This window comes from Alosa pseudoharengus, unplaced genomic scaffold (assembly GCF_046254945.1).
Source record: "Alosa pseudoharengus isolate Yale_2024_CS ecotype anadromous, Long Island Sound unplaced genomic scaffold, YU_APseudo_1.1 YU_APseudo_1.1_scf_11, whole genome shotgun sequence".
Taxonomy (NCBI): domain Eukaryota; kingdom Metazoa; phylum Chordata; class Actinopteri; order Clupeiformes; family Clupeidae; genus Alosa; species Alosa pseudoharengus.
This window is the reverse complement of record NW_027468576.1, coordinates 30206000-30233064: the sequence shown is the minus strand read 5'-3', so window position 1 is coordinate 30233064 and position 27065 is coordinate 30206000. Positions and strand designations below refer to the sequence as shown.

At 42.5% G+C, this 27065-nt stretch overlaps 3 protein-coding genes across 5 annotated transcripts; all 3 read left to right on the top strand.

Annotated features, from left to right (window-relative positions):
- The first annotated feature begins 971 nt into the window (after positions 1-971).
- LOC143117236 (glutathione hydrolase-like YwrD proenzyme) lies at positions 972-11536 on the top strand. 2 transcript variants are annotated; one of them, XM_076278824.1, is made up of 11 exons: positions 972-1272; positions 1507-1660; positions 1931-2084; positions 3601-3807; positions 5732-5884; positions 6205-6292; positions 6485-6656; positions 7587-7743; positions 8289-8459; positions 9550-9634; positions 10776-11536. In XM_076278824.1, the coding sequence occupies exons 1-11, from the start codon at positions 1173-1175 to the stop codon at positions 11015-11017; spliced, it is 1683 nt and encodes a 560-aa protein (XP_076134939.1). In that variant the 5' UTR covers positions 972-1172; the 3' UTR covers positions 11018-11536. The 2 variants fall into 2 exon arrangements, with proteins under 2 accessions (XP_076134939.1, XP_076134938.1); XM_076278823.1 differs by having other exon boundaries at positions 1895-2084.
- Positions 11537-13509: 1973 nt separating this feature from the next.
- tm4sf18 (transmembrane 4 L six family member 18) lies at positions 13510-18133 on the top strand. Its single transcript, XM_076277649.1, has 4 exons — positions 13510-14004; positions 14867-14938; positions 16261-16403; positions 17277-18133. Exons 1-4 carry the CDS (start codon positions 13828-13830, stop codon positions 17473-17475), a joined length of 591 nt encoding a protein of 196 aa, XP_076133764.1. The 5' UTR covers positions 13510-13827; the 3' UTR covers positions 17476-18133.
- Positions 18134-18976: 843 nt separating this feature from the next.
- On the top strand, positions 18977-26999 carry cp (ceruloplasmin). 2 transcript variants are annotated; one of them, XM_076277647.1, is made up of 20 exons: positions 18977-19140; positions 19730-19974; positions 20367-20579; positions 20799-20972; positions 21301-21555; positions 21761-21923; positions 22124-22263; positions 22432-22572; positions 22683-22727; positions 23164-23378; positions 23561-23711; positions 23938-24150; positions 24341-24548; positions 24955-25094; positions 25202-25330; positions 25511-25617; positions 25776-25995; positions 26226-26365; positions 26489-26648; positions 26800-26999. In XM_076277647.1, exons 1-20 carry the CDS (start codon positions 18977-18979, stop codon positions 26826-26828), a joined length of 3252 nt encoding a protein of 1083 aa, XP_076133762.1. In that variant the 3' UTR covers positions 26829-26999. The 2 variants fall into 2 exon arrangements, with proteins under 2 accessions (XP_076133762.1, XP_076133763.1); XM_076277648.1 differs by lacking the exons at positions 18977-19140; positions 25202-25330 and having other exon boundaries at positions 19736-19974.
- The last annotated feature ends 66 nt before the right edge of the window (positions 27000-27065 follow it).

Below are 27065 nucleotides of genomic sequence, written 5' to 3'. Positions count from 1 at the left end.
TAATCTTAACAGTTGTACATATAATAAATGAGAACTGTGTGTCTCTGTCGGTGTGTGTGTGTGTGTGTGCTGTCATCTGTGGGCAGAGGGAGGGCGGAAGACTCCTCATCGCATCCTGCCAGCAGCACCTTGAAAGATAATATAATATTGCCACCCCCAATAATAATGTGATATGATGGCCCCCTGTCAGTGTAGGGCCCTTGGAATGCTCAGTGGTGTTTTGAGCCCCCAATATCGTCTTCCAGGCAGCGCTACCCATGCCTAACCCTAGCGCCTTCTAGGGAGCGCTGCCTTGAAGACAACGTTGGGGGCTTAAAACACCAAGAAACCCTTGGAATCCTCCTAATTTACCTCCTCCGCCTTATGTGAGTGTGGGGGTTTACACCAAGTGAGTGTGTGGGGTTACAATCCTGGCTACTGTGAAATTTCAGGCTACCACAATCAAAGATGTAAAACACATACAGTGACTTTAAATTCATAGATAGGCCCTACTGTTGGCTATATCAAAGTAGGCTAGTAGCCTACCCCCACTTGCAGTAAATGCAAAAATATTGCATAATTTATTTCTTTCCTTGTGCACATATAGCCTTACCACACAACTTTCAATTTGTGATCAATAGTAGCCTAGGACTACTGTGGTCTAACCTTGCCCTTTATGACGGTTATTTAAGTAACTATTTAGAAGACAATTTACACACGGGAAAACAAGGTGAGCTGGTTGAGAATAATTAACATCAAAATATTTAATGTTTCGTTTGTTTAGTTTATTCTTAAAGAATGATAATTTCATTAGTCAACAACCAAATCATATATATTTTTTTTTTTATCTTGTAGGCCTACCATAAACTGTAAATGAATGAAGGCCACTGGGTTGGAAAATCGATTCCATACGTGTTCGATTTATCATCCTGCCATAAGCAATCGATAACAGAGAAAGGAAATTTCTTCAAAGTGTAAAGTTTTTACGGAATATGTTTGCCATGAAGTTTTACCATTAACTTAGTATGTGTACTACCATTGACTTACATCGGCAAAGCATTGTTAGCCTATGTCCGCGACCGCGCGCGCTAGAGTTTAAGTTGTGAAAGACCATTGGTGGATAGCCTACATCAGGACGTGCTCTTCGAGTGCCTGTAACCACACCAAGTGATGTGCACATTTTGTTAAGGAAGATGTTGCCCGAACTGCCTTTTACCTCCCGCCGGTCACCTGTGGTTTGTTTACATGGCTGTGTTGCTTCCAGTCAGTCGCTGGCGTCTGTCATCGGGATGGGTCAGTGTTCCCTTTCACACAATAACATACAAGACCGCACACTTCCTCTTGTCCAAAGTTACTCTCGTAAAATAGCCTATTCTATTCTAGTCTTGTAAAACGACATTGGCATGTCAAACAAGTTTATGTAAACTTCTCTGTTGAGGTGTATACAGTAGGCTATTTATAAGCACAATAATACAGTTATGTTTGATACATTTTATGTTTAATAATCTCAACGTTTTATCCCTGCAGACATCCTCAAAAAAGGTGGTAACGCTGCAGATGCTGCTGTTGCTGTAGCTGCTGCTTTGAATGTGATAGAACCCTGTAGCACTGGTTTAGGAGGGGACTGCTTTTGCCTGTACTTTGATGCACAAACTGGACATGTGCATGGACTGAATGGAAGGTAAGAGGCATAAGAAGGCCCCTTGACAGTGACTGTATTGTTTGATATGAATGGGGAACAGGGAATCCATTCTCTCTTTCTGTAGGCTAGGCTATGACATGTGCATTTAATCTTATGCACACTTACATAAATCCACAATCAAATTGTCTGAACAAGTTGAAGCACAATTACCCACTATTGCATTTTAGCATCAACAAACTTTTATGTTCCCGTTCATGATCATCATGCACACAGCACAACTTCATATGGTGACATGACCTCTGTCTGCAGTGGCCGCTCACCCAAGGCCCAGAGTCTGGAGCTGATGCAGAGCAGGGGCTTCAGGAAGGGCAGCCCACCTCCGGCCTTCCACGCATTAAACATCACCGTCCCTGGAGCTGCGGCATGCTGGTGTGACACCATCCAGCACTTTGGGAGCAAAAAGGTACCTCTGTCTCTATTTATTACATCTGTACATTACCTGCTTCTCTTTTTTTTGTTTATCACAAAACCCCTTTCTAAAAGGCATGGTGTTAGTAATTCTAAACAAAAAACAAGCATGGGACTTTTCTGAAACCACTGTAAGTGAAAACATTATTCAGGTAAATTTATCATACTATTTTTGTTCAATTAGCAATGGGGTTTTTTACAGGGTGCGGGTGAAAGAGGACATGTAATTCATCATCATATAGATTCTTCAACCCAAAACTTTGTACCCTGTCTGCAGTGCAACACCCACTGTTATGTCAGAGAATGTTGATTCCTAGATATACGTACTGATACTACCTATCTTTTCAGATACAAAGTGTGACTAATATATTTCGACAACCCTTTATGGGTGTTTCTGTGTTCTACCACACAGTAAAACGTTAGGGTGTGTGCTGAGGGGGTATATGGAGTGTGTGTGTTTTTACACTTTCACTTAAAGCTGCAGTTGGCAAGATGTTTTTGATCATATTTACTGAAACCGACACTATGCTTCGACAGAACAACATAAATCAGCCGGTTTTAAAAAAACACGCACTTCTTCCTCAACCTAGAGCCTGTAATTTGTTTTGCAAAAATCCACAGCTCCTGGTTTTTCTGGTTCAATCAGAGCAGGGCTGTGTGAGATCTGACTGTCAATCACAGTCTAGTGCAGTCTGGTGCGCACTGACGAGCACAAACTCAATGAGAGGGTGCTCGGTGGTAGTGGGGGAGGGGCATGAGAGTTGTAAACGTTCAAAATTTTGGCTAAGTCCCCTAAATCTGTCAGACTTGCCAACTGCAGCTTTAATAGGCTGTGACAGGTTGTTGGACATCCTGAAGCTCTTATAGGGTGTACACAATGCTGTGATTGGACCTGTGGATTGGACCTGTGGATGCACTCGGGGTGACAATGGTTTAATTTGACATAGGAAGGTCTCCTCCCGAGTGCGTTCAAATCCATGGCCACGTTTGCGATAAAGAACGTGCTGTCTTCCTGGAGTGGTCACCAATGGAATGCTTGTGTTTGAATGAAACACCCCTCCTCAGCAAGGACAAATGAGAGTGCCTTGCTGTGTAATAACCCTTTATTTTTAGGTTTATTTACTCTTTGGTCTGACTCATTTCCCTGCATTGCTCCATCTCCAGAAATGGATATGACATTGTGCCATTTTTGTTTGTTTCCCCTTCCCGCTTGGTAGCTGTGTAACCTTTGTTGTAACAGCTTCCTAGCACTTCTCCATGAAGCCCCTGTAGTTCATGATAGAAAGAGTAGACTAAACAGTAGTAGATATATTTTCATATGATCATTATGTGAAAAATGTATTAGCTGAAAGGTCTACACACAGCACTCAGTGGAATATGATGTCATGGTGTGCTCTTTTATGAAAAAATTCAAAGAATTCTATACAAAATTATTCATGTATCCGAGTACCTTTGGGTGGGTCACTTAGGAAGTGATATGAGTTTTTTGGTCTGTGTGTTAAATCCGGTAGCTCTCTCTGGCTGATATCCTGGAGCCAGCATGTGATTTGGCCATGGGGGGATTCCCAGTTGCCGAGGTCACAGCATACCACTGGGCCAAGTGGACAAAGGCGATGAGGGACGCTGGCAGGGAACTGGGTGGGCACTTCCTCCCCAACAACCAGCCACCCAAACATGGCCAGGTGGTCACCAATCTAGGTCTGGCTCACACCTTCCAGGTAACGTTGAGTTGGTTGTCATTACAAAACCAATAAGTTTGTGTAGTACCAGTTAACCGATTGTCTTTCTTTTTGGGCTGGGGCGGGGGGAACAAGACCTGGGAAGAGGGGGGGGGGGGTGAATGTGGTTGTAATGTTGTATGTTGTCTTATTTGTTGTCTTAGATGTATTTCTGTTTGTTGCTTGTATGAATTATAAAATACAATAAAAAACTTTACGTTTTTTATTGTATTTTATTGTATTGTAAAAAAAGTTTATGTAGTACCCATAGTTAGATGGATACATTGAATGACCTCTTACTTGAGGTCATTTAAGTGTATTTTTTTGTATATTTTAAGTAATTTTTTTGGCCTCAGTTAGGACAGTAAAAGAGTGACAGGAAGTGAATGGAAGAGAGATTTGGTGAGATTGGGAAATAACTGCGGGTCAGATTTAAACCCCGGTACATGGACCAGAATGTGGCTCGGACGCCGCAACCTCAGGCGCCATAGCAACCCCAATATTATTCACTTTTGAATGCTATTAGTCCACATTTTTTTATCTGGAGAATGTAGATCATCAGTGGGCAACCTGTCAAGGTCATCCTATCAGAGCATTAGAAAGGAACCTCTTCATGTTATTGCCCACCGATATTGTTAATGAAGTTAGCCCACGTATTGTATTATCACTTTTAAGGCTCCTGTTCGAAAGGACTACCTGAGTATGATTATTATACTGCCTTGGTGTTTACAAAATAATACACTTTGTGTTAAATTGGACTGCTAAAAAAAGTAGCACATTCTCATTCTCCTCTCTTGCATCTTTAGAGTGACATGATGATATGTAGTTGCAGTGGCATTACGCCATAATTTAGGAATAATATTTGTATATGTTGATGGTAGGTTGTGACAAGTTGATGGCATGCTACTTCCTGCAAAGTACTAATATTTAAGCTGGTCCAGTCTATTATAAATAGATCCTGAGCTTTCAGGAGACATTTCTGGAATAAGCCACCCTCCCATATTATGTGACACATTTTGACAGTAGGTGCCATACCGTAGGTCATTGTGTCTAACAGGGAGGCTACACTGGACACATGAAGTGAACTAAAGTGTTCCGTTCGCATTGTGTATGCTGCTTCCTCTGTAATCCAGTGTAACTGGCTACACCAGATGTGATAGCAGCACGTACGTTTGTAAAAATTAGACCAGTCTAGACTGCGAACAGAGAACTTCACGTTGCGGACCTAGTGTAGCCCTGCTGTAAGAAAAAAGCTAAACAAAACAACAAACGAAGACCTTTCAAGATGTCTGGCTGGTTTCTGGTGGTATACATATCCAATGTATCCAAGTCTCATTTTCAAAAAGCTATGCTTTATTTGTACAGCACTCTATCTTATGGAGCAGGCCTGGCCCAGAGTTAGGCGAATTCTGAGTTATCTCAAAGAATGGAAATCAATGCTTGTGACCCATGCATGATAAAACAAACAGTCTGTTACTCAGAGGATTAGTTATCGGTTTCTATGGCACCTGTTCCCTAATTCATTTACCATGAGCTTCTATGGAGGCTTTGCTTTCAACGTCAGTCACAAATGATGCATGGCAGTTGTAATAGCCAACCCTGCAGCCCTTGGAGATAATGTTACCGATCAATACAGACAGTGGCTCCAGTGTTGTCAGGGGAGAGTTTGCATAATATACAGAGACTCCTTTATGGTATCACAGCAGGGATAATTTAAACAACATACATATGTACATTTATATAAGATGTAGAGTACGTGCAGAAATAAATGTTTGTATTCAGGCATGAGGACATAGAGGGAATTCTGCACAGGTGTGTTTGCATTGCTTTTGTCCATGTCTGTACAAAGAACAGTATGGCTTCTTTCCCACGCAAAGGTTTTGCTTTGACTGTACAGTATCTTTGCATTCTGACGAATGCGTAGGAGATTGCCCGCCGCGGGAAAGCTGGTTTCTATGAAGGCCGGATAGCAGAGGCCATAGTGGAGGTGGTCCGAGAGAACGGTGGTGTAATGAGCCTAGAGGACCTCAAGAACCACACCAGCACGCAGATCACGCCCATCTCCACCGAGTACAAGGTACACCTGCTGCCCAGGGGCTTCGCTTGGCTTCGCCTCATTTTTACACCCCACTCACATGCTTATAATCACATCAGATTAGCTTTGCATCAATCATGTCAAGTAGCATTGACTGCTCATGTGTTTGTTTACATGTATTGGACACATTTAGTGAATGAGTAGTCTTAGATTTAATTTCATATGTGTGAATATATTATCTGATTATATTGTAATGTATGTATTACTATATTTTATATAAAATGTATGTATTTAAATTTGATAAAATGTTAATTGGCTTTTTTCTGTGTTTACATACTATTGCTTGCTCACCATTTTGTCAGACAGTGAGACTTTGGGAGGTTCCGCCAAATGGACAAGGGATGGCAGCTCTTATTGCCCTTAATATTTTGGAAAATTTTCCTCTAAAAGGTGCTACTTTGAAATATGCCATCACAATATGCCCATTTCTGATTGTGTGATATGAAGAAATAGAAACCTCTATAGAGGTCTATTATATTGTAGTTATGCCGAGAAACATATCATCTGAGAAACAAAGTTTTGGTATCCAATATAAGGTTTGAATTTGAGAAGAGAGTAAAATGATGGCCTGCTCACACACAGGAATGGATCACAACAGTGCAGACTACCTCCACCTTCTAGTGGAGGCCTTCAAGCTGAGCCTGGCAGACACCACCCACTTCAATGCAGACCCTGCCCAGGCAAACGTACCTCTGGAGGGACTACTGGCCAAAGACTACAGTCAGCAACGTGCCCGGCTCATTCAGATGGACAGGTGCTGTGGCCAACTGAGTGGCTCTCCAGGCATGAATTCAACATTAGAGGTTTTCATGATAAGCAAGTGGGTGGCACGTATCGTAAAAACGCAAAGCCATTAGAAAGCAAGCAGGGACACCCCTGATAAAGCTTTGTGATTAATAGAAGCCCATCATCACTTTATTGGAGGGTGTGTTCTTGTTTGATCAGTACTAAAACATCACAGATGCACCTTTAGGTCGGTGGTTGAGATTGGCCACCCCTTTTCATTTCAAAGAAGTGAGTGTAGTATAAAAGGTAAATGATTATTACCCTCCCATTAATGAGTAAGATATCTGAGAGGAGTGTACTCCGCACATGAGATCTCTAGAAAACACCTCCAGCACATGAGGTGCAGCTTAGCGTCAGTCCCACCTTGCAAATACTCTCCAGAGCCTAGTACCAGTCAGTGTCGGGCACAGTGTGCTTACTTTAGATATGACTGTTTACCTAACCCCTCCCCAGGCAGAGGAACCACCATCACACACACCCTCCACCCAACCCTCCTGAACCCTTACTGTCTGTGTGTGAAAGAGAGAGAGAGGGAGAGAGAGAGAGAGAGAGAGAGAGAGATGAGGGGGATTTTTATTGATCGGTCATAAACAGTAGACTTTAGACTCTGAGGTTTCCCAGCCTCATTCTTTCTGCCAACTTTGCCATCGAAAATATTTCAGTGCGGTTTGAAGGCCTGCATTCTCGGGAAGGTTACAGTGATAAAATAAAATTCATATTATGGCCCATATTTAATATTCTCTAATACATGACCACAGGAAATCATTCTGGCATATCCCTGGGAACTGAAATTATACCACTTTAGGGAAATATTAGTGCCTGACAGAAAGCCTATTCAAAAACTTCAATGGGATCTCTGATCAACTCATTGAAAGCCCTCATATGTGTACCTCCTCAGAGCCAGGACTGGTAAAGAGCCAGGGACCCCCAGAGGAAGTGAAACGGTGTATTTCTCTGTAGTGGACGCTGAAGGCAACGCCTGCTCCTTCGTCAACAGCAACTACATGGGCTTTGGGACGGGGCTGGTGCCCAAAAGCTGTGGGTTTTCTCTCCAAGTAAGTCCCCACTCACCCAGTCTGGCTGAGGCTGTATAGTTAGTATTTATAGTGTTTTGGGTTGGGAGAGAATAAATTGAGGGATACATTTGATGTTGTTTTTTAACGGATCATGTGATCCTGTAACAGATGTTCACAGTCTTTGACAAGGATGTACCTTTATTGGTGTATTCATTGGGCTTCCCTTTCATAGTTAATGTTTAACAACCCTGGCTGGTCATTAACATTTTGTATCAATTTTGGCATTTGAATGACTTCTTTGTTTATTTTGTGTAACTGTTTTCACAAGGCACATAGCTGTAGTAAATCCATTAAATGAACCCCACAGAATACAGCCAAATCTTGAAATGGAAGTGATTGTTGTTACCATCTCTTAAAGAGGACGCCCAGCAAGCATGCAAAAGAGTATAACACTGTGGTGTGGGGCCACTTCCTGTTTTCTCAACATGAAATATTGCCAGTTGTCCAGTCCTCCAGTGACCTCCCCCCTCCCCCTCAATGACCACTCTCCACCCCTGCCCCTCCTCCTCCTTTTCCGTTTGTAGAACAGAGGCGCTCACTTCTCCCTGGATGCCAATCACGCCAACTGCATAGGCCCTGAGAAGAGGCCCTACCAGACCATTATCCCAGCCCTGCTGACGGAGGCCAGCTCCAACAGACTGCTCTGCTCGTTTGGGGTGATGGGAGCCTTCATGCAGCCCCAGGGGCATGTTCAGGTGCAGGGGCGCAGCTCTGGCTTTCTTCCAGCGGGTGGCGCTGCAGAATGAGTCACGCTACTTTTTTGATAGGCAGCCTAGTTGATAGAGAATAAAGCAAGTGCCCCCCCCCCCCCATATACTGTTAAAAGCATAGAAGAAATTAAATAAAATAAATGTTAATTATCTGTGAAAATAACAGAATGTGCAGAAAGACATGGTGTCACGTGTCACTGCACGTGTTCCAGTTCTGCAGAGAAAAGCAGATGTATATGAAGGTTCTTTACAATATCTCAAATACAGTAGTACTGGACATTGTCCTATAACTGCAAGCTGTATACCATGTGGTAGTACAGGTTTGCTAAGCATCTTTATCTAAATGTGGCACTAGATAGTGCCTCGCTGGTGAGAGTGTTTGTTTTTTCCATGACATGTTTTCCACCATATTTGCATGAATTGCAGGTGCAATGAAGAATACAGCACATTGGAAAGATTAGGCATGACAGCATGTGTGTCTCACTAGGGTACATTCTGAGCTATATCGTCTGAATTCATGCCAGTTATTCATTCTTACTCTTCAGTAATGACCAATATAACTTTTTATTTTGCTCCTATACTAATTTGCAACAATATGAACCCGGAGTGCCACTGCTTCCACCACACTCATCATGCGCTGTGATTGGGGCACCAAGTGATTGAGGGGGAACCCAATTTTCCCTAATAAACAGGAGTAGCTTTAAAGTGATACTCCACCATTTGGGGAAATACACTCATTTTCCACCTCCCCTCGAGTTAAACAATTGAGTTTTACCTTTCCCCAGTTCATCCAGCGGTTCTCGGAGTCTTACAGTAGCACTTTTAGCTCCAGCTCATTGAATCAGATTAGACCGTTAGCATCTCTGCTATAAGCTAACAGTCTTGTTACATTAGGCTGCTCATGTGTTGCTGCTTTTATATTCAATTATTTTTTATTCACACAGGCTAAAACATAGACCTCTGTTTTAGCTCTACATAAGCATACTAAATATGCTACATTGGCCTCTGGTTCGTATATCAGCAAAGCAGCTAGGACTCGGTAAACCCTTAAACAAACTCTTGGATATGTCTGCAGGTGTTGCTCAACATGCTGGAGTTTGGGATGAACCCCCAGCAGGCCTTGGACGCCCCACGTGTGTGTGTCCAGTATGACGAAGCCTGTAAGTCCTGCTTTGGCCCTGACCCAGAAGAATCAACCCTACCGGACCAACGGTCGTCCGGGGCGGGTGGTGGAGGGAGTTTGATCGGCATTGTTTCAGTGCACATGCCCGGTCCTGTGACAGACGCTGGGCAGATAGGCTACTCCAAATCCCTTACTCACATGGCAGAGTCCCCTGAGTGTAGCGCGGTCCCCTGCCAGAGTAGCATTAACCCTTTGGTGCTTCTCAAACTCACGTGATTAATGTCTGAGATAGCTAGTTACTGTAAAAAATATAAGGAAGAGTCACACCATGTGAAAAACGGTCATGACATGCATCTGTTGTATACTAAGGTAGATGTTATCAGTGATGTGTTTTTTTACCCTAGACCAGGAAGTCCTCCTGAAGCATAGTGCTGGTTAAAGGGACTTGCAACACTGTGTTTTGTCTGTGGGTTCTCAGTAATACGGATTTGGAGATTTGATTAGAGGCTGAGAGGCCTCATACAGCCGTGTTTACACTTATGCTCCAGCTTGTTTACTGTTTCTGAGGTCTCTGTGCACATACTAATCCAGATGCATCTATGTTTACAGCATGATCTGTGGGGTATACACTGACACGTCAAGCATAGCAGATGGACTACCTGTAGTATTTTTGTTAGACCTTTTTTTCATTCTTATGAAGTGCGGCATGTTTCCAGCAGGGACTGTATTTTACTGTGTTGGCCTTCAGTCTCTAATAATGTGACATTATTTGTAATATGTTGACATGATTTGACATAGGTAGCCCAGTCACTGGATTTTACCCTTAGCATGTTGATATTTCTGTCACCCAGTAGTTGAGTTGTTTGTTGAGCTGTTAGTTGAGTTCATATTGTGTACACATGAGCAGAAGACAGTCTGGTGTGGGTGTTGTATGAAACTGATATAGAAGTGATCTGCTTACTTGTAGTTAACAGTCTGTGTGTCCTATATTCTCTAATCAGCCCTAGTTAATATTTTATATATAATATACTGTGTAATATATCTGTATATATGATATATATTCTGTAGAATGAATATCTTTTGTATATATCTAATATATTCTATAGAATGCATGCTCGGTAATTCCCAGTATCCCATGTTTATATGTGTGTGTGTGTGCGTGTGTGTGTGTCTTTTAGCCCAGCACTGGCAGCTGAGCGTGGAGGCTGGCGTGGAGGAGAGCGTGGCCGAGGAGCTGAAGAGGCGGGGCCATGCGCTGCGCTGGCCAGTGGCGGGCCACGACCGGGCGCAGTTCGGCAGGGGTCAGGTCATCAGCGTCGGAGCCTGGTGGGACCCTGCCGCCCAGCCCTCTGACCCCGCTCCCAGGGTGCTCTGGGCAGGCTCGGACCCCAGGGCTGACGGGTGCGCCGTGGGCTACTAGATTTGCGTTCACATGGAGAGGCTTAACCCTGGAGGGTTTATACTCCAGAGAGGTCATGTACTCCAACACTATGCTGTACAGTGCTGTGCATCCATGCTCCGCACCCAACTGTGTGCATTTTCAACCTTTATAATGAATGAATGGGCTGTGTAGTTTCTCTGCAGTGTTATGCATTAAATTACAGACACTTTTGTAAAAGAATCATAACATTTTAAATAAAAGCTCTAAATAAACTGATAAAGAAATTAAGTTTAAGTAGACAAAAAAGGCAGATAATTTGTATTCTGTGTGGTGATCACACAGTTTTATGTAAAACTTTTTAAAGTTATTTTTAAATACATTGTATAATGATCCATATGTCAAATGTACTTCTACAATGAAATATAGATCATGATTTCATACAACAAATGTTGGTTCTGTGGATCTCTGAATGACACGATTTCTCAAGAACCCATGCATAATCTTCCCTGCTATTTTTAAGATGACATTTAAAAAGAAAGACTCTCTGAAGACAAATAAACCAATTCATGCACATCTATACAGTACTTGTCAGATTACATGAATGGGGATTTTTATTTAAACTCTGATGAAAGGACATATTGTTATGGATGACCAACTTTTTCCCTATTAAATTTTCTTTTGTTAGTCCCCAGTGACTTGAATGACGTTCATAGTCTTAGGATGTGGTCTGCTAGAAAATCCTGAAGTAGTATTGTTGAGCCACATCCCCTTGAAATATACCTATGTAAATCACTATTGATTTGAATGGCTCATGCTAAATATTAGTCTACACTTTGGAATTCGACTATGAGTACCCAAATTGTGAAAAAGTCAGAGGGATGGGGGCTGGAACGCCGGAACCTTCCGTCCCCGTCCCTTATGACTCATTCCTATTCTCCAGTTTTCCTTTTCATACTTCCGTTTTTTTTTTCCCTGACCGACGCAGACAAAGCCAAGCCCAGGCTTGGACTGAACCGCTGGAAAACCATATCATTTCCAAACACTTTATCAGCTTCACCCAGGTCCCCTGTTGACTAATGGCGCTCCCTGGGTGTTTCGTTTCTGTCAGTCTTGGCCCCTGGTATGGTGATGCTGATGCTCTAACAGGGGGCAGCGACCTGCAACAGACACACACTACAGGCTAGAAGCGTACCCTCCCTAAACACTTTATCTTCTGTTATTTATAGACAGCAAGGGGTAACGCCCAACTCTCAACTTTGAGCCACACACATGGAGAAGCATTCATGCGAGTGGAACTTTCAGATCCCCTTAATATTTCCACTCAACCGTTCTGTTTTACCTAGAGCAAATATTTCATGAGGTCATTTTTATTGCATTTTTCATATTGGTATACAGACATTCAGCCTGCTCACTGTCAGTCACATTATATCTACATTTAAGTCGGATTCTGTCGCATATAAACAACACCCAATCAAGACTCCTGCTCTTGTCTGCATTGTACTGTGAATTTTTTTTATCGTATTATGGACTTTTTTCCCATGGATCACAGGCATAGGCCTGTTGTTCAAATCCCCTCTTCCAAATACGTTTTTGTCAGCAATTACAATGAAAGCCAGCTGTATTTTTCAAGGAGAGTGAATAAACATTTGGGGGGCTTACGTAATCCATTCAGCCGGGGCAGAGTTTTTTGCTCATTAGCCAGGCCTCTCTTAATTATGCCGGCTTACTGCAGAGGGTAATCCAGGCTCACAGCCACTTGAGCAAACCAGGCCCTCTGGACATTCCATTCCACTGAATACGAATCTGTTTGTCAATAAAACAGTGAACATGGAGCTTGTTCGACTACAACCTTTATTACCCCATGTTAGATTACAAAGTATCTGTTGGGACACAGGTGCAGCAGAGGCTGGAGAAAACACCTCTGTTCGGTGTGTGATGACTGACAGTCTGATGCCATCTTCTGTTGTGCCGGAGAAGTGTGTCCATTCCATGTTCATCGGTTCATCATGGTCATAACACACTGAAGTTGCTTTGAAAATAAATGCCACTCAGATACTTTAAAAAAAATATTTATGATTGATTGCATGCTCATGACATAGTATGCATGTATGCACCTGTTCTTTTGGAGGGGGTGTGTCTCTACTATTACTGTAGCTGATCCTTGTATGAATTAGGTTCATAAGGAATGCAATACCATACAATCCATAAGTGTCACGTGAAAGATATTTCTGATAAATAATAAGAGCGAAGTATAATGTAAATCAGAGACCAGACATTGGCTGCAACTTGCACTGCTTGTTGTGAGAGTGCAGTGATGGGTGAGGGTGCTATACAGTATGTAAATGCTGTGTTTGTGAGAACCCCGAGGGCTTGTGGGAAAGCACATGCTCTGTGATCTGTCACCCTGCCCTGGGGATTCATTCTCTCTGCTTGAATGCTTCCTCTCTTTTACTCTACCCTCCCTAAAGCCCCCCTTTTCTCCCTCTCTCGTGTTCCTCTCTCTCTCTTTCCCTCCCTCCCTCTCTCTTTCTCAATCCTGCGGTCCCCACCCTTCTCTCCTCTCTGTGGAAAGAGTCACACTGGAGCCTCTCACCCCTCTTCCGCCTGTGGGGGTCACTCTGGCCAGAATGGAACCTGTTGCGTCATATCCCTAGTCCCTCAGTCTGAGACCCAGGAGGTGGAGGGTCCACTTAAAAACCTAGCACACTCTCCTCTGCCCTCGCAGTTTCCTTCCTGGATTACAGCAGTGGACAGACCCTAAGAGGGCCCTTTCTTCTCTCCTCTCCTCTCCTCCTTTCTTCTCTCCTCTCACTCGCTCTCGCTCTCTCTCTTCGTCGCACTCGAGAGTGATGTGCTCCTTCGGTTTTGCCCGGTCCATGGGCTTCGCGCTCATCCCCTTGGCGATCTGCTGCATTGTGGCCAATATTCTGTTGTTTTTCCCCGGAGGGGCCCTCAACTATGTGGAGGAAGGACGTATCTCCTTCTACCCGTGGCTCTTCATGGGCGTCGGTGGAGGGGGTGTTGCGGTGAGTGGACAACTGTTTTATCTGTGTTATCACATAGGATAGAATTGGATCTGTGAGTGGTTAGTTTTACTGTGCTGTCTGGACTAGGCTGTTCATTTAGTTCATTGAGAGCATCTTTGAGTATCAGTGACCCTTTCAATGTTTTTTTTTTTTTAGAGAGTCATGTGTTTTCATGTGTTAACCCTGAGGAGACTGTGTCTACTGCCTAGGTCCTTACAAATGATACAATTTCACTTGAATGTGAAGTAAATCTGAATGTCTTAGCTAACTTATCAACATTAACAAATTACTCTCACTTTTCGGTGTGATTATTAAAGGATTTACCTTGATAGTTCTCTATGAACTTTTTCCAACTTTAAATAATATTGTAAATGTGTAAACCTCGCACATATGTGTATAATATGACAAAGAGTCATATTTTTCAAGAAAAGAAACAGTTGACCCAGGATTCTTGGTATTTGACCATAACATTGTGTTGAAGGGCCCTGAAGATAGTGGAAACACTAGCTAGCATGATAGTGTCTCATGACACTGGTGTCACAGAGAGAGGATGTTTGTGATGGATGTGTTTCCTTTGGATGAGATCATAAACTGGGCTGTTAGTGTGAGTTTCTAAGTGGGAAGGACTGTGACCTAAACATCCTCTCTCTCTCTCTCTCTCTCTCTCTCTCTCTCTCTCTCTGCCTCCCCTCCCCTCTATTTCTCTTTCTGTGTCTGCCTTTCCATGCTCCTTTTTTCTGCGTTTTGTCTTTCACCCTTGTGATGTCTTCCTGTTTTCCATTGTTTCTCTTCCTTTCGCCTCCCATCTGCCTTTCCCTCCCTCCCTCTCTCTCTCTATCTTTCTCTCTCTCTCTCTCTGTAGGTCTTCCTGCCTGCAGCTGTATTCCTGAGCATGGGGAAATGTGCTGCCAGCTGTGTCACTGAGAGCTGTGCTGTGAGTAGTAGTTATTTACTTCAGTGTGTGCGCGCCCGCGTGCGTGTGTGTGTGTGTGTGTTTGTGTGTGTGTGCATGCGCGCCCGCGCCCGCGTGCGTGTGTATGTGTGTATGCTGTGTATGTGGGTGTGTGGGTGTGTGTGAATGTGTTTGTGTGTGTGTGTGTGTGTGTGTGTGTGTGTGTGTGTGTGCGTGTGTGTGTGCGTGTGTATGTGTGTATGCTGTGTATGTGGGTGTGTGGGTGTGTGTGAATGTGTTTCTGTGTCTATGTCTGTGTGTGTGCCTCTCTCTGTGTGTGTGTGTGTGTGTGTGTGTGTGTGTGCGTGTGTGTGTGCGTGTGTATGTGTGTATGTGTGTATGCTGTGTGTGTGGGTGTGTGGGTGTGTGTGAATGTGTTTCTGTGTCTATGTCTGTGTGTGTGCCTCTCTCTATGTGGATGGGTGTCTGTTTATTGAGCAGGCACTATAAACTGAAGTTGAACAACCACTGGAACCTTACAGTATCTATCCAGTCCCCGCGTCATGGGGGGGAATGAGGGCCCTGGCCCGTCCTGGAAGTTACCTGAATGAGCTGGGCTGCACCAACCATCCCCACTTCCGAGACCCTACTGTTCTGCATACAATTCCACCATAGTCCCTGAACAAAAATCCATCTCCATTGGCATCTCAGTTCTAAACATACATTTGAGTCTCTCTCGCCTTCTCTCTCCATCCTTGCGCACAGGCCACATCATTATACAATATTAGGTCATGTAGCTTAGATACAGTTAAGTTACATGGGTGCATTGTAGGCAAGTATAGATATTGGAGACAAGTAGGGTCTAGACATTGAAGCCCCAGTGTCTATTAATGGCCTGTCTTAAACTAACATGATCAATTAAAGTTCCCGCAACAGTGAACAGTGGATCAATTTGTGGCCCCCTTGAAAAAATATAATGCCCGTCCGTGATGTCTGCTGCTGAGTCTGACCCTTTCAAGAGAGTTCCATTATCAGCATCATAGTTGGCCCCACAAGACTTCCTTTTTAACATTCCATATGTTATATGAATGCAGAGGAAGTAGATTGGGAACCAAATAGAATGTTCAAGCATTGTTTTTGTTTTTATTGTTGAAAGGGTCTATCCCCAGTTAGATCCTCCATCTAACCCTCTCACACGACCCAGCCTCTCTGGTGAAGAAACCTCAGCTGCACAAGGCTACACAGGGCTGTGCAGGGCTACACGGGCCACCCGTAGCCCTCCTGCGTCTTGCAACCTGGGGCCTGCGTTGATCCCAGCTGATCCCGACTGACCTCCACTCTGCTTTTGTTTTCTTGTGACACAGATGTGCGGCTCAGTGCTGGCCTCGCTCGTCGGATTGGCTGGCTCGGGATATTGCTTTGTGGTGTCGGCCTTGGCTTTGCTCACGGGCCCCCACTGCTTCACCAACCTGGGATGGTTGTACCCTTTTGAGAAAGACAATGGAAGGTATGTGTGCATATTGCAAGATATTTTTGTATATCGAGAGAATGTGCTCTCATTTTACTAAATCGTGGTCTCATTTTATTAGATTGTGTGCATAAAACGTTTGCGATCAAAATGAGAGCACAGTTTAGTAAATCGTGCGGACAATTTAGTAAATCATACACACCTTTTTTTATCTTTTATTTTATTAAATTAATTTTATTTTTTACAAAAAAATTAAATTAGAGCACAATTTAGTAAAATGTGTGCATGATTCAAGTATAAGTAAGTATATATAGTCTTTTGATCCCGTGAGGGAAATTTGGTCTCTGCATTTATCCCAATCCGTGAATTAGTGAAACACACTCAGCACACAGTGAACACACAATGAGGTGAAGCACACACAAAACCCGTCGCAGTGAGCTGCCTGCAACAACAGCGGTGCTTCGGGAGCAGTGAGGGGCTAGGTGCCTTGCTCAAGGGCACTTCAGCCGTGCCTACTGGTCGGGGTTCGAAGTCCGAAGCGCTAACCAGTAGGCCACGGCTGCCCATATTCATGATTCAGTAAATTATGCACACAATTTACTAAATTGAGAGCACAGTCTAGTAAAATAAGAGCACGATTTAGCAAAATGAGTTCACATTCTCTGGTTATACACAAAAAAATATTGTGCAATGACACCTCTGGGATTCTGTACATCTGTTAAATTGTTCACATTAAATACTGTGTGTGTGTGTGTGTGTGTGTGTGTGTGTGTGTGTGTGTGTGTGTGTGTGTGTGTGTGTGTGTGTGTGTGTGTGTGTGTGTGTGTGTGTGTGTGTGTGTGTGTGTGTGTGTGTGTGTGTGTGTGTATGTTTGTGTGTGCTTATGTGTGTGATTGTTCTTTCCCTGCACAGCTACTTGCTCAACAGGGATACTTGGACTATGTGCATCCAGCCTGCAAACATTGTGGAATGGGACGTCACCCTGCTATCCATCCTGCTGGGTCTTAGTGTCCTGGAGTTCATCATCTTGTTTCTGCAGCTGGTGAACGGGGTGGTGAACGCTGTGTGCCGACCCTGTTGCTACAAGCAAGAGTACAGCCTCAACGCCTGAGCAAAGGTCTGAGATTAATCCACCGCCCTCTGAGACAGCCGTGGTCTCCGAGGAGGTGGAGGCCGTGGGGGATCCATACGATTTAATGAGCCACTCTTCTCTGTTCCTCAGAGTTCTCCTGTAAGCTTATGATCCATAGTTCTTATCCCAGCTGTTTCTTGGACTTTTGGATCTCCCTACCCCCCAACACAGATGAACTTGCCAACATCAAGGCCAAATGCAAATGAGATGTATATGGATGACTTCTCAATAATTATCAGCCTCTTACACAGTCATCCCCTTCTGGTTTGAGAGAGGGGTGGTATTTTTTCGGTATTCACTCCAATTCATTTTATTAGGAATTAATGTAGATGTCTTTCTGAATGAATGTCATGGAGATGCTGTTTTCTGAATGAATTTCATGGAAATGCTGTTTTCCCCCCAGGGCAAACTGAAGCATATTTATCTTGTGTTATATCCACAGATCATTTTATCCAAGCAAGTCTTTTTTGTAAGATATTCTGTTTGTTTTGTATTCTTGTTTCTCATTTTTAAAGTCAAAAAATGTATTGTAACTTATTTTTAAAATTTTGATGTTAGATATCATGTTGAAATGTACAATATTTTTATAATGTTTATGCTGTCCAATTAAATAAATATTTTCAGTCTTTACATACAATTCAAATGATGAACCGTCAACTTTGAATTCCAGCAACCTACTAAATAGCTTTGCCTACAACTAACAAAATAGTTAAAAAAGTAAAAAATTACACAAATTCTTACTTGCCATTTTATGTCAAACTGACTTTGAGTTTAAAAAAGTCTGTGTTTTCAAACAATTTCCCAGCATGAGGCAAAATCAATGCGGTTTTGGAATGTCTCATCTTACACAACAGGCCCAGCTGGCAAAGTGCACAGAGTGTGCTCAGAGTGCAGAGTGACACTTTTAACAGTAAAAATGGTCAGGCTTTTGAGAGTAGTTTTGGCATCAATTTGTTGACAAGTGTGTTATCTGCTGTTTTGAAAAAAAGAAAAAAACAGCATACAAAAACTGTCATAACGAAGTCCTTTGTGATGAAGCATTCATTCAAGTATTTCAAACTTTTGAAAACCATCAATTTAAATTGTCTTCAGGCCAACGGTCAATGAAGTGTGATAAAAATATAATCAAGCAGCTGCTGTTGAAATATACTAATGAATGCTGAGAATGCTAAGGTTAATGCATCTTTTCTGCCTTGGACTTTGTGACTGCTATTACAGTAATCCATGGTTCACAGGACCATTGTGTGAAGGCTGTGAAAGGTCTTATGTGGGATTGCAACAAGCTTTTGCGTTAGGCAAGGGGGAGCTTTCCAGCAAATAAGGGCTGAAAAGAGGGTCACGGGTTTGACTTTGGCAAAATTTCAGGATCAGGGCGGTGTAGTCTCCAAACACTCGCGCCCCCTCCCCAGCCATTGGTCAGCAGAACGGCCTCTCCGCCAATCTATAAAAGCCATGCTCCAGGTGAGAGGATTTTGGCAAAATGGGGAGGCTGGAGTGGACAGCGCTGGTGCTGCTTTTGGGAGTGGGAGTCGTCTCCGTCTCTGGTGCCAGGAGGGATTATTTCATTGGAATTAAAGAGATTCAATGGGATTACGCCCCCACGGGGATTAACCAGATTCAGAACAAAACCATCCAGGAGGACGAGTAAGTTTTTAACAATTACATCTGTAGCCTAATTAGGTTCCAAAGTATGTGCATTGCGCCCATATATGCTTTCTGGTAGTGTGACATACTTTTCAAATGTATGTAGGTTAAGTCTTGTGGTTTAAATAAAAAAGAATTGTGGCTTAAGAGGGTGGAAGGACCTTAATCTTCATCCTTATCACAAGTTAGGGTAACACTTTGTTTGACAGGACTCTTATGAAAGTGTCACCCATGGCACAACTCTTGTCACACTTTAGAGTTGGTTATACTGATTGACCTATAATCTGACCCATGGCAAAGTCAAGTGGGCCATCTGACAATAATGTGGCTGTGATTGAAAGAGTTACTGTTAGAGTTATATCAGAAGTAAATGGGGTAGAAGTTTTATGAATTCCAGTGAGTTTCTGTCACCAAGACTGATAGTAAATAATCACTAGGACATCTTGAGGAAACCTCGAGACATTGGAGTCACTTCACAAAAGTCATTATCTTTATCACCTGCCAACTATATCTGTTGTATGCCAGTCTGTCACATTGCTAACTTGCAATAACCATTCCTGCTCTATTCTCAAATTTCTTAATCCTTCAGAAATGTGCGCAAGTACCTGGAGAAGGGGGAGACGCGGATCGGGCGCACCTACAAGAAAGCTGTGTACTTTCAGTATACTGATGCCACCTACAGGCAGGAGATTGAGAAGCCCAAGTTTCTTGGGTTCATGGGTCCCCTGATCAGCGCGGAGGAGGAGGACGTGGTCTATGTTCACCTGAAGAACATGGCCACCAGAACCTACTCTATACACCCACATGGCTTCGCTTATAACAAAACCAGCGAAGGTGAGTGACTCGGGGTCACGGCTATCCTAGCCAGCAGGGGTCACAGACTTTCAATCTTTTTTCACATGATTTCTGAGAATCCGTCATCTGAGAATATGGATATATGAAATGTAATGATACACAACTATGCACATATGACATATAATATGAAGAAAAAATATAGTTTATGTAAGGTTTGATATTTACCCATGACCCAGAGCTGTAAACAGTCACAGGTCATGTTCTTATGTACAAAACAAACACAAGAAAAAGAGAAGTATAATACATACAGTACATAGGAGCATATTCATATATATATGCAAAAATACAATCACATGTTTATAGTATGAATACAAATTCCGTCTTAACGTTCCCCTTCCACTTAAAGAAAAAAAATGCCATTTCTGCCTCAGGTGCCCTGTACCCAGATACCACTGGCGTAAGTGAGAAGGCTGATGATGGAATAGCGCCAGGGAAATCCTACACCTACATCTGGACCCTGGACCCCTCTCATGCCCCCGGCAAAGATGACACCAATTGTCTGACGCGTGTCTACCACTCTCACACCAGCGCCCCCAAGGATATTGCCTCAGGGCTCCTAGGACCCATCGTCATTTGTAAAAAGGGTACAGCCAGTTTTAAATAAATCCACTTTTAAACTATAAAAAAACAATAGGGATCTTATAAGTACAACAACATGAACCCCAGTAAAGTCTTCATTTTGCAGTGTTAGAAAATAACACAGCCTTATATTGAAATGATCGATTTTAAAAAGATAAATACTAAATTCAGATTACATATTACTATGCCTGTGATATTATTTAGGTATATACATTCTGCCTCAGGTACTCTGGATGTCCACGGTGATAAGAATGCAGATTATCTGTATACATTAATGTTTACTGTCTCTGATGAAAACTTGAGCTGGTACCTGGATGACAACATAAAGGCCTACTGCACAGCCCCAGCCAAAGTCAACAAGGATGATGAGGAATTCCAAGACAGCAATAGAAAACCCTGTAAGACCACTTCATAAAAACACATGCACTTCATGTCAATTGTCTGTAACCTTTAAAAAGTTGATAACAATATCACAGCTTGATCAGTTTTGTTGCCCTACACTTCAATCATACCCTGTCAGATCACAATGTCAATGTCACATTTGATACATAGTTCTAATTCCACAACACAATACCTTGTGAAGTATGGTGTTATTGTACATTCTCTTATATTTGTGCATTGAATCCATCATTTTCCATAATAATAATCCATAATCCATAAAACATTGTTGCCAGTATGTTTGCCCTGAAATCGGACCAAACATCATAATGCTCTTTCCGTGTCCAGCGATTAACGGCTACATGTTTGGCAACCTGCCGGGCCTCAGCATGTGCATGGGCAACAAGATCCACTGGCACCTCCTGGGCATGGGCAACGAGATGGACGTCCACTCCATCCACTTCCACGGCCAGGTACTGACCCACCTTGGCCACCACGTGGACACCATCAGCCTCTTCCCAGCATCCTTTGTGAATGTGATCATGGAGGCAGACAACCCTGGACAGTGGCTGATGGGCAATGAAGTCAATGACTATGGAAAAGGTAGGTACTCTATCGTTGTGAAGAGTGGCATGTCCACGTCTCAAATATGTATAACGGACATTCAAAAAGCAGGCAAGTTATGGACTTTAGATGCGATGGAAAACTGTTTCCACCCCCCCCCCCCCTAAATGTCCTGTTCCCATTCTTTATTTAAAGAGAAAACAACACATCTATAACTTCCATCCCGTAATATTTCTATTCGCAGAGGGCATGCAAGCCATTTTTGAGATTAAAAAATGCTTCCCTGAAGTTCACAAGCCCAGACCTCATGGTGACACTCGGCAGTACTATATAGCTGCTGAGGAGTCCATCTGGGACTACGGGCCCACACAGAAAACCCAGGATGGGTCACCTCTCAGAACAGATGAGTATGTCATGTTTAGTGATGCACAACTACTATTAATAGTGCTTTGGGTACCTCTAAAAATGCTTTACAAATGTAACATATTGTTGAATACTTATGCCATAAAAACAACACAACAAAAACAAAAATATCATTTCATAAACATCCTACATGAGTCAAATATTTAATGAACAGCACTCTCTAAACAACTGCAATTACTTCCAGTGATGCTGGAACCTTCTTTGAGACTGCTAATAACCGTATTGGAGGGAAATACAAAAAAGTGAGATATGTGGAATACACAGATGACAAGTTCACAAAACAAAAGGAGAGAACTGAGCAGGAGCAGCATCTAGGAATCCTTGGTAAAATTGCTACTTTCATAATGGTCTTTTCCATTTTCCAATCTAGTTACTCTAAAACTTTGTTTTTTGTTCAGCTGTTATGCCACACTGAGAAGTAACTGAATGATGAGTAAGTAAATCATTGAAATAAATCATGAACAAAAACAAACCCATTATTCATGTTTTCAGGCCCTGTGATCAGAGCAGAGGAGGAAGACACTATTAAGGTAACATTCAAAAACAAAGCGTCCCGGCCGTACACCATCCAACCCCATGGGGTCCAGTATGAGATACAGGAGGATGGCACACTCTACCACAACGTTCTGGAAGGTAAAAAAGGACTACTAAAGGCAAACAATGCAAAACAATTAAAAAGGAATTCATTCATTACAATAGAAGTGAATGCTTTACTGGATTTCTGCTGTTTATCATCCTGACAGAGTCGTACACTGCCAAAAAGCTACGTGAAATCAAGAAACTGCCAAGTAAGTTCAACACATTGCATGGATCATTTCTGGACTTGGTGTTCCACAAGTTATATAACCTTGTTTATGTAAGCAAATTGGGGATTTCTAGTATTGTAAAAACAAACAAATGTAGGTTCAAAGTCCCCATCAGTTCATTGTCCTTTTAGATGATGTGAGCCTGACGTGGACCTGATTTTTTTCAATGATACTGCCATCTAGTGGTGCAGCACCCTGACAGAGCAGGACAGAAAACTAAAAACAGAGTTGCATATGCAGCGTTGCAGTATGACTATGTCATTTTAAAATGATATATCATCTGACAGCATATGAAAACATATTGCAATGTCCCTTATACTTTCAGAGCATGATCGGGCGCACTCAACGCTAACAAGCTTACATATACAACAAGTTGTAACTCAGTATACCTTGTTCACCTCTCTTCCTTTCTCCTTAGGAAATGTGACACCTCCCCCTGCAGCCATGGTCCGCCCAGGCAGCACCTACACATACACCTGGGTTATCCCCAAAGGTGCGGGACCCACTGGCGACGATGCTGACTGTATTAATTACCTGTACTACTCAGCAGTAGATCCAGTCAAAGACACCAACTCTGGCCTGGTGGGGCCTCTGCTAGTGTGCAAACACAAAGCCCTCAAGTCTGGAAAACAGGTGAAATATGTAAACTAATATTCAAGATGGCTAACCATGTTTGTCGTCTTTTGTTATCTATTTTGCTTCACCAACATACACACTAATGATATAGAGGGTTTATTCAGTATGCTATATGTGCATTAATCCCCAAAGCTACATTCTGAAATGTTAATACGCTGTTTCAACCTCTTACATTCCAGAAAAATGTTGATAAAGAGTTCCACTTATTGGCCAGCATCTTCGACGAGAATTTGAGCTGGTATTTGGATGAAAACATCAAACTATTCTCACAATCTCCCAATACTGTCAAAAAACATGATGAAAATTTTGAGGAGTCAAATAAAATGCACTGTGAGTTCTTTTCCACAGTAGCAACATCAATTTCTAAATATTTATCACATTTCCTTAATATAACTTATACTCAGTCATTGAATGCCCACATAAAAATATTGCCTACTTATTGACTTTCGATACTAAACACTCATCTAAGAGGAGATTACTTACTTATTTACTTTACACATTCCTTAAATGTCCAAATAGAAAAATGACTTATACTTTCTTGATCCTACTTCAACAGCCATCAATGGGTATTTGTATGGTAACCTGCCAGGACTGACCATGTGCAAAGGAGACAAGGTGTCGTGGCATCTCTCTGGCCTGGGCTCAACAACTGACATCCACGGCCTCTATTTCCAGGGCAACCGGTTCATCTACAGAGGCACCAGGAGAGACGTCCTCAACGTCTTCCCCCACATCTCACACACAGTTATGATGGAGCCAGACAGCATGGGTAATGGCAGCATCTTGATTGTTGATTGGTTGTGTATGAAAATGAAATATGAAATCCTACAGTATGTGTATTTGCACCATTGTGTATGTGTGTGTGTGTGTGTGTGTGTGTGTGTGTGAGATGATGATGATGATGATGATGATGATGATCTGCATGAGTATATTTATGAGTCCATGTAAAATAACTACAGGAAAGTTTGAGGTGGTGTGTAAGACGGCTGACCATTACAAAGCCGGTATGAGAGCCAACTACGTGGTGGAAAAGTGCAGCATCTGGAACCGGCAGTCGGAGCTAATGATGCAACAGTCGAAATACTACATCGCTGCTGTGGAGGTGGACTGGGACTACTCTCCCAGCCGCACCTGGGAGGGAGAGCTTTACAAGGGACTCCAGAACAGGTACGGAGCCTCTGCTGGTGAAACATATGAAGGAACAGACAGGCAGAAATTGAAAGGCGCGGGAAAATATTATAGAAGAGGATTGTAATATTTAGTATCATCATATTCAGTATCATACTGCATAGTCTCTGATGTCAAGGATTGATCTCTTCTTGAAAATCTAATGTATACTTCTATAGTTCCAAAAAACACTTCAGTCAGTTTAAACCTAAATCACTTAAATGTTATTTTTAACATGTAGAATAATCATTAATTTTATGTTATGGTACTGTACTGTACTCAGTTTATTGGACGGTTTCTCTGAAGACTGAATACTGATTTTACAACAGGAATGGTTATGTGGTATAGATGCTAACAGCCTGTCAGTTGCATATATAGCTGAAAGCAATTGATGTCTTTTCAACAGCCCAGGCAACGCTTTCCTGGGCAAAGAAGCAGGATTTATCGGCTCCAAGTACAAGAAGGTTGTGTACAAGGAGTACACTGATGACAAATTCACCAAGTTGAAAGAGAGAACTGCTGATGAAGAGCACCTAGGAATTCTTGGTAAATTCTGGCTTCAGAGATGTGTTATGTTATCAATGAAGATAGGACATTTCATTTTATTTTGAGTAGTACTTGAGTGGAGTGTTTTCTCTCATGGTTGATCTAAGGCCCTATGATTCATGGCAACGTCGGGGAGAAGGTAAAGGTTGTGTTTAAGAACATGGCCAGAAGACCCTATTCAATACATGCACATGGAGTGAAGACTGACAGTCCTGATGTTGTTGCAACTAAACCAGGTGAGATCACCTTGAACTACTATATAACAAAGTATGAATAGGTTACTAACAACCCACTACAAACGTTATTGTGTGCGAATTTCCTTACAGACATATTCCAATTTGTGTACATCATAACAGCAGTAATTTGATAGATTCCTACCTATTCAGTCACATTAAGGAATACTTGTGTTGTTCTAGGTGAGACAAACACATACACCTGGTACATCCCAAATACAGCTGGGCCCACCAAAGAACAGGAGGAGTGCAGTGTTGGGGCTTATTACTCCACCGTAGATGTAAACAAGGTGAACCTTATTTGGACCCCATTGACTCATTATGACAAATACTAAATTCCATGTTTTCTACTTATGAATATTGCAGACTATTGTCAAGCTGACAGTTGACTAGCTCACATTTTCAGTAAAGACCATGACGATAAATCTGGTGAATTCTTCTACCCCAGGATATGTACAGTGGACTGATTGGACCCCTGGTGATATGTAGACGTAGCTGGTTGAGGAAGCTGGGCTTGAAGAAAGAGATTGAGGAGTTTGCCCTGCTCTTTATGGTGTGGGACGAGAATGAGTCCTGGTACCTGGACGACAACATTAAAGCATATGTGAAAAGCCCCAGCGCCAAACTGAAAGACAACGAGGATTTCATTGAGAGCAACAAAATGCACGGTGGGTGAAATGTTGAAACACCACTACCAGCACGGTGGGTGAAATGTTAACACCACTACCATACTGGGACCTTAGTTCAACTCTGCATAGCATAATACAGAGGTCAATAAAATAACAGATTTTTTATTTTACAGAACTTTTAAAGATTTAAGTTTTAACTGATAAACTATAAACGGTTAGATTACGGATAGTAGTAAAACTACTTTTGTGTCACTATTATTTCCTTGCAGGGATCAATGGATTAGTCTACGGTAACCTGAAAGGCCTCGACATGGAGGTGGGAGACAAAGTGTACTGGTACCTGATGGGTATGGGCAACGAGGTGGACATCCACACAGCTCATTTCCATGGCCATAGCTTTGATTATAAGGTACAATAAAATCAAACAAAAGCACGATAATGTGATAGTCTTATAGACTTCCCAAGACTCGCTTTGCACACGAGTCTCAGAGATCAACACCAATGATTTTGAGCCCTCTAACTCCTTCCATAGCTGAGTGGCACCCACCGTACAGATGTCTTTGAGCTGTTCCCTGGCACCTTCCAGACGGTAGACATGAGGCCAAAGTACCCGGGCACGTGGATTCTGCACTGCCATGTTACAGATCACATCATGGCTGGCATGGAGACCACCTACACGGTTAAGGAGAAGGGTGAGTCTGGGAAATGTAGTTTTACTGACCAGGGTCATGGGCTGGGCTTTCAACTCTCTTATGAACTGCTCAGTAATGCAAGTAATATCATTTTAGACAAAGTTGACTATTTTTTGGTGCTAACTATTGTCACTGCCTTTTTTGTCTACAGAGAAGAAAAAGGGAATATTTGGGCGCTAATGCAGAAACTCCACACAAATGTCACCTACGTACACTGCTTATAGATTTTGTTCACTGCTACACAAGATTTCACTTGCTCACTTTCTACATATACATGACTGTAAATAAACGTGGGATCTTCTCCTGTATATTTTCATCAACTTGAGTAATATTTTTTCCAAGATCAAAGATACAGCGCTGTACGAAATTGCACATATGGTGTCATGAGTGATTATCTCAATCTCCAGGTGTGCTGAG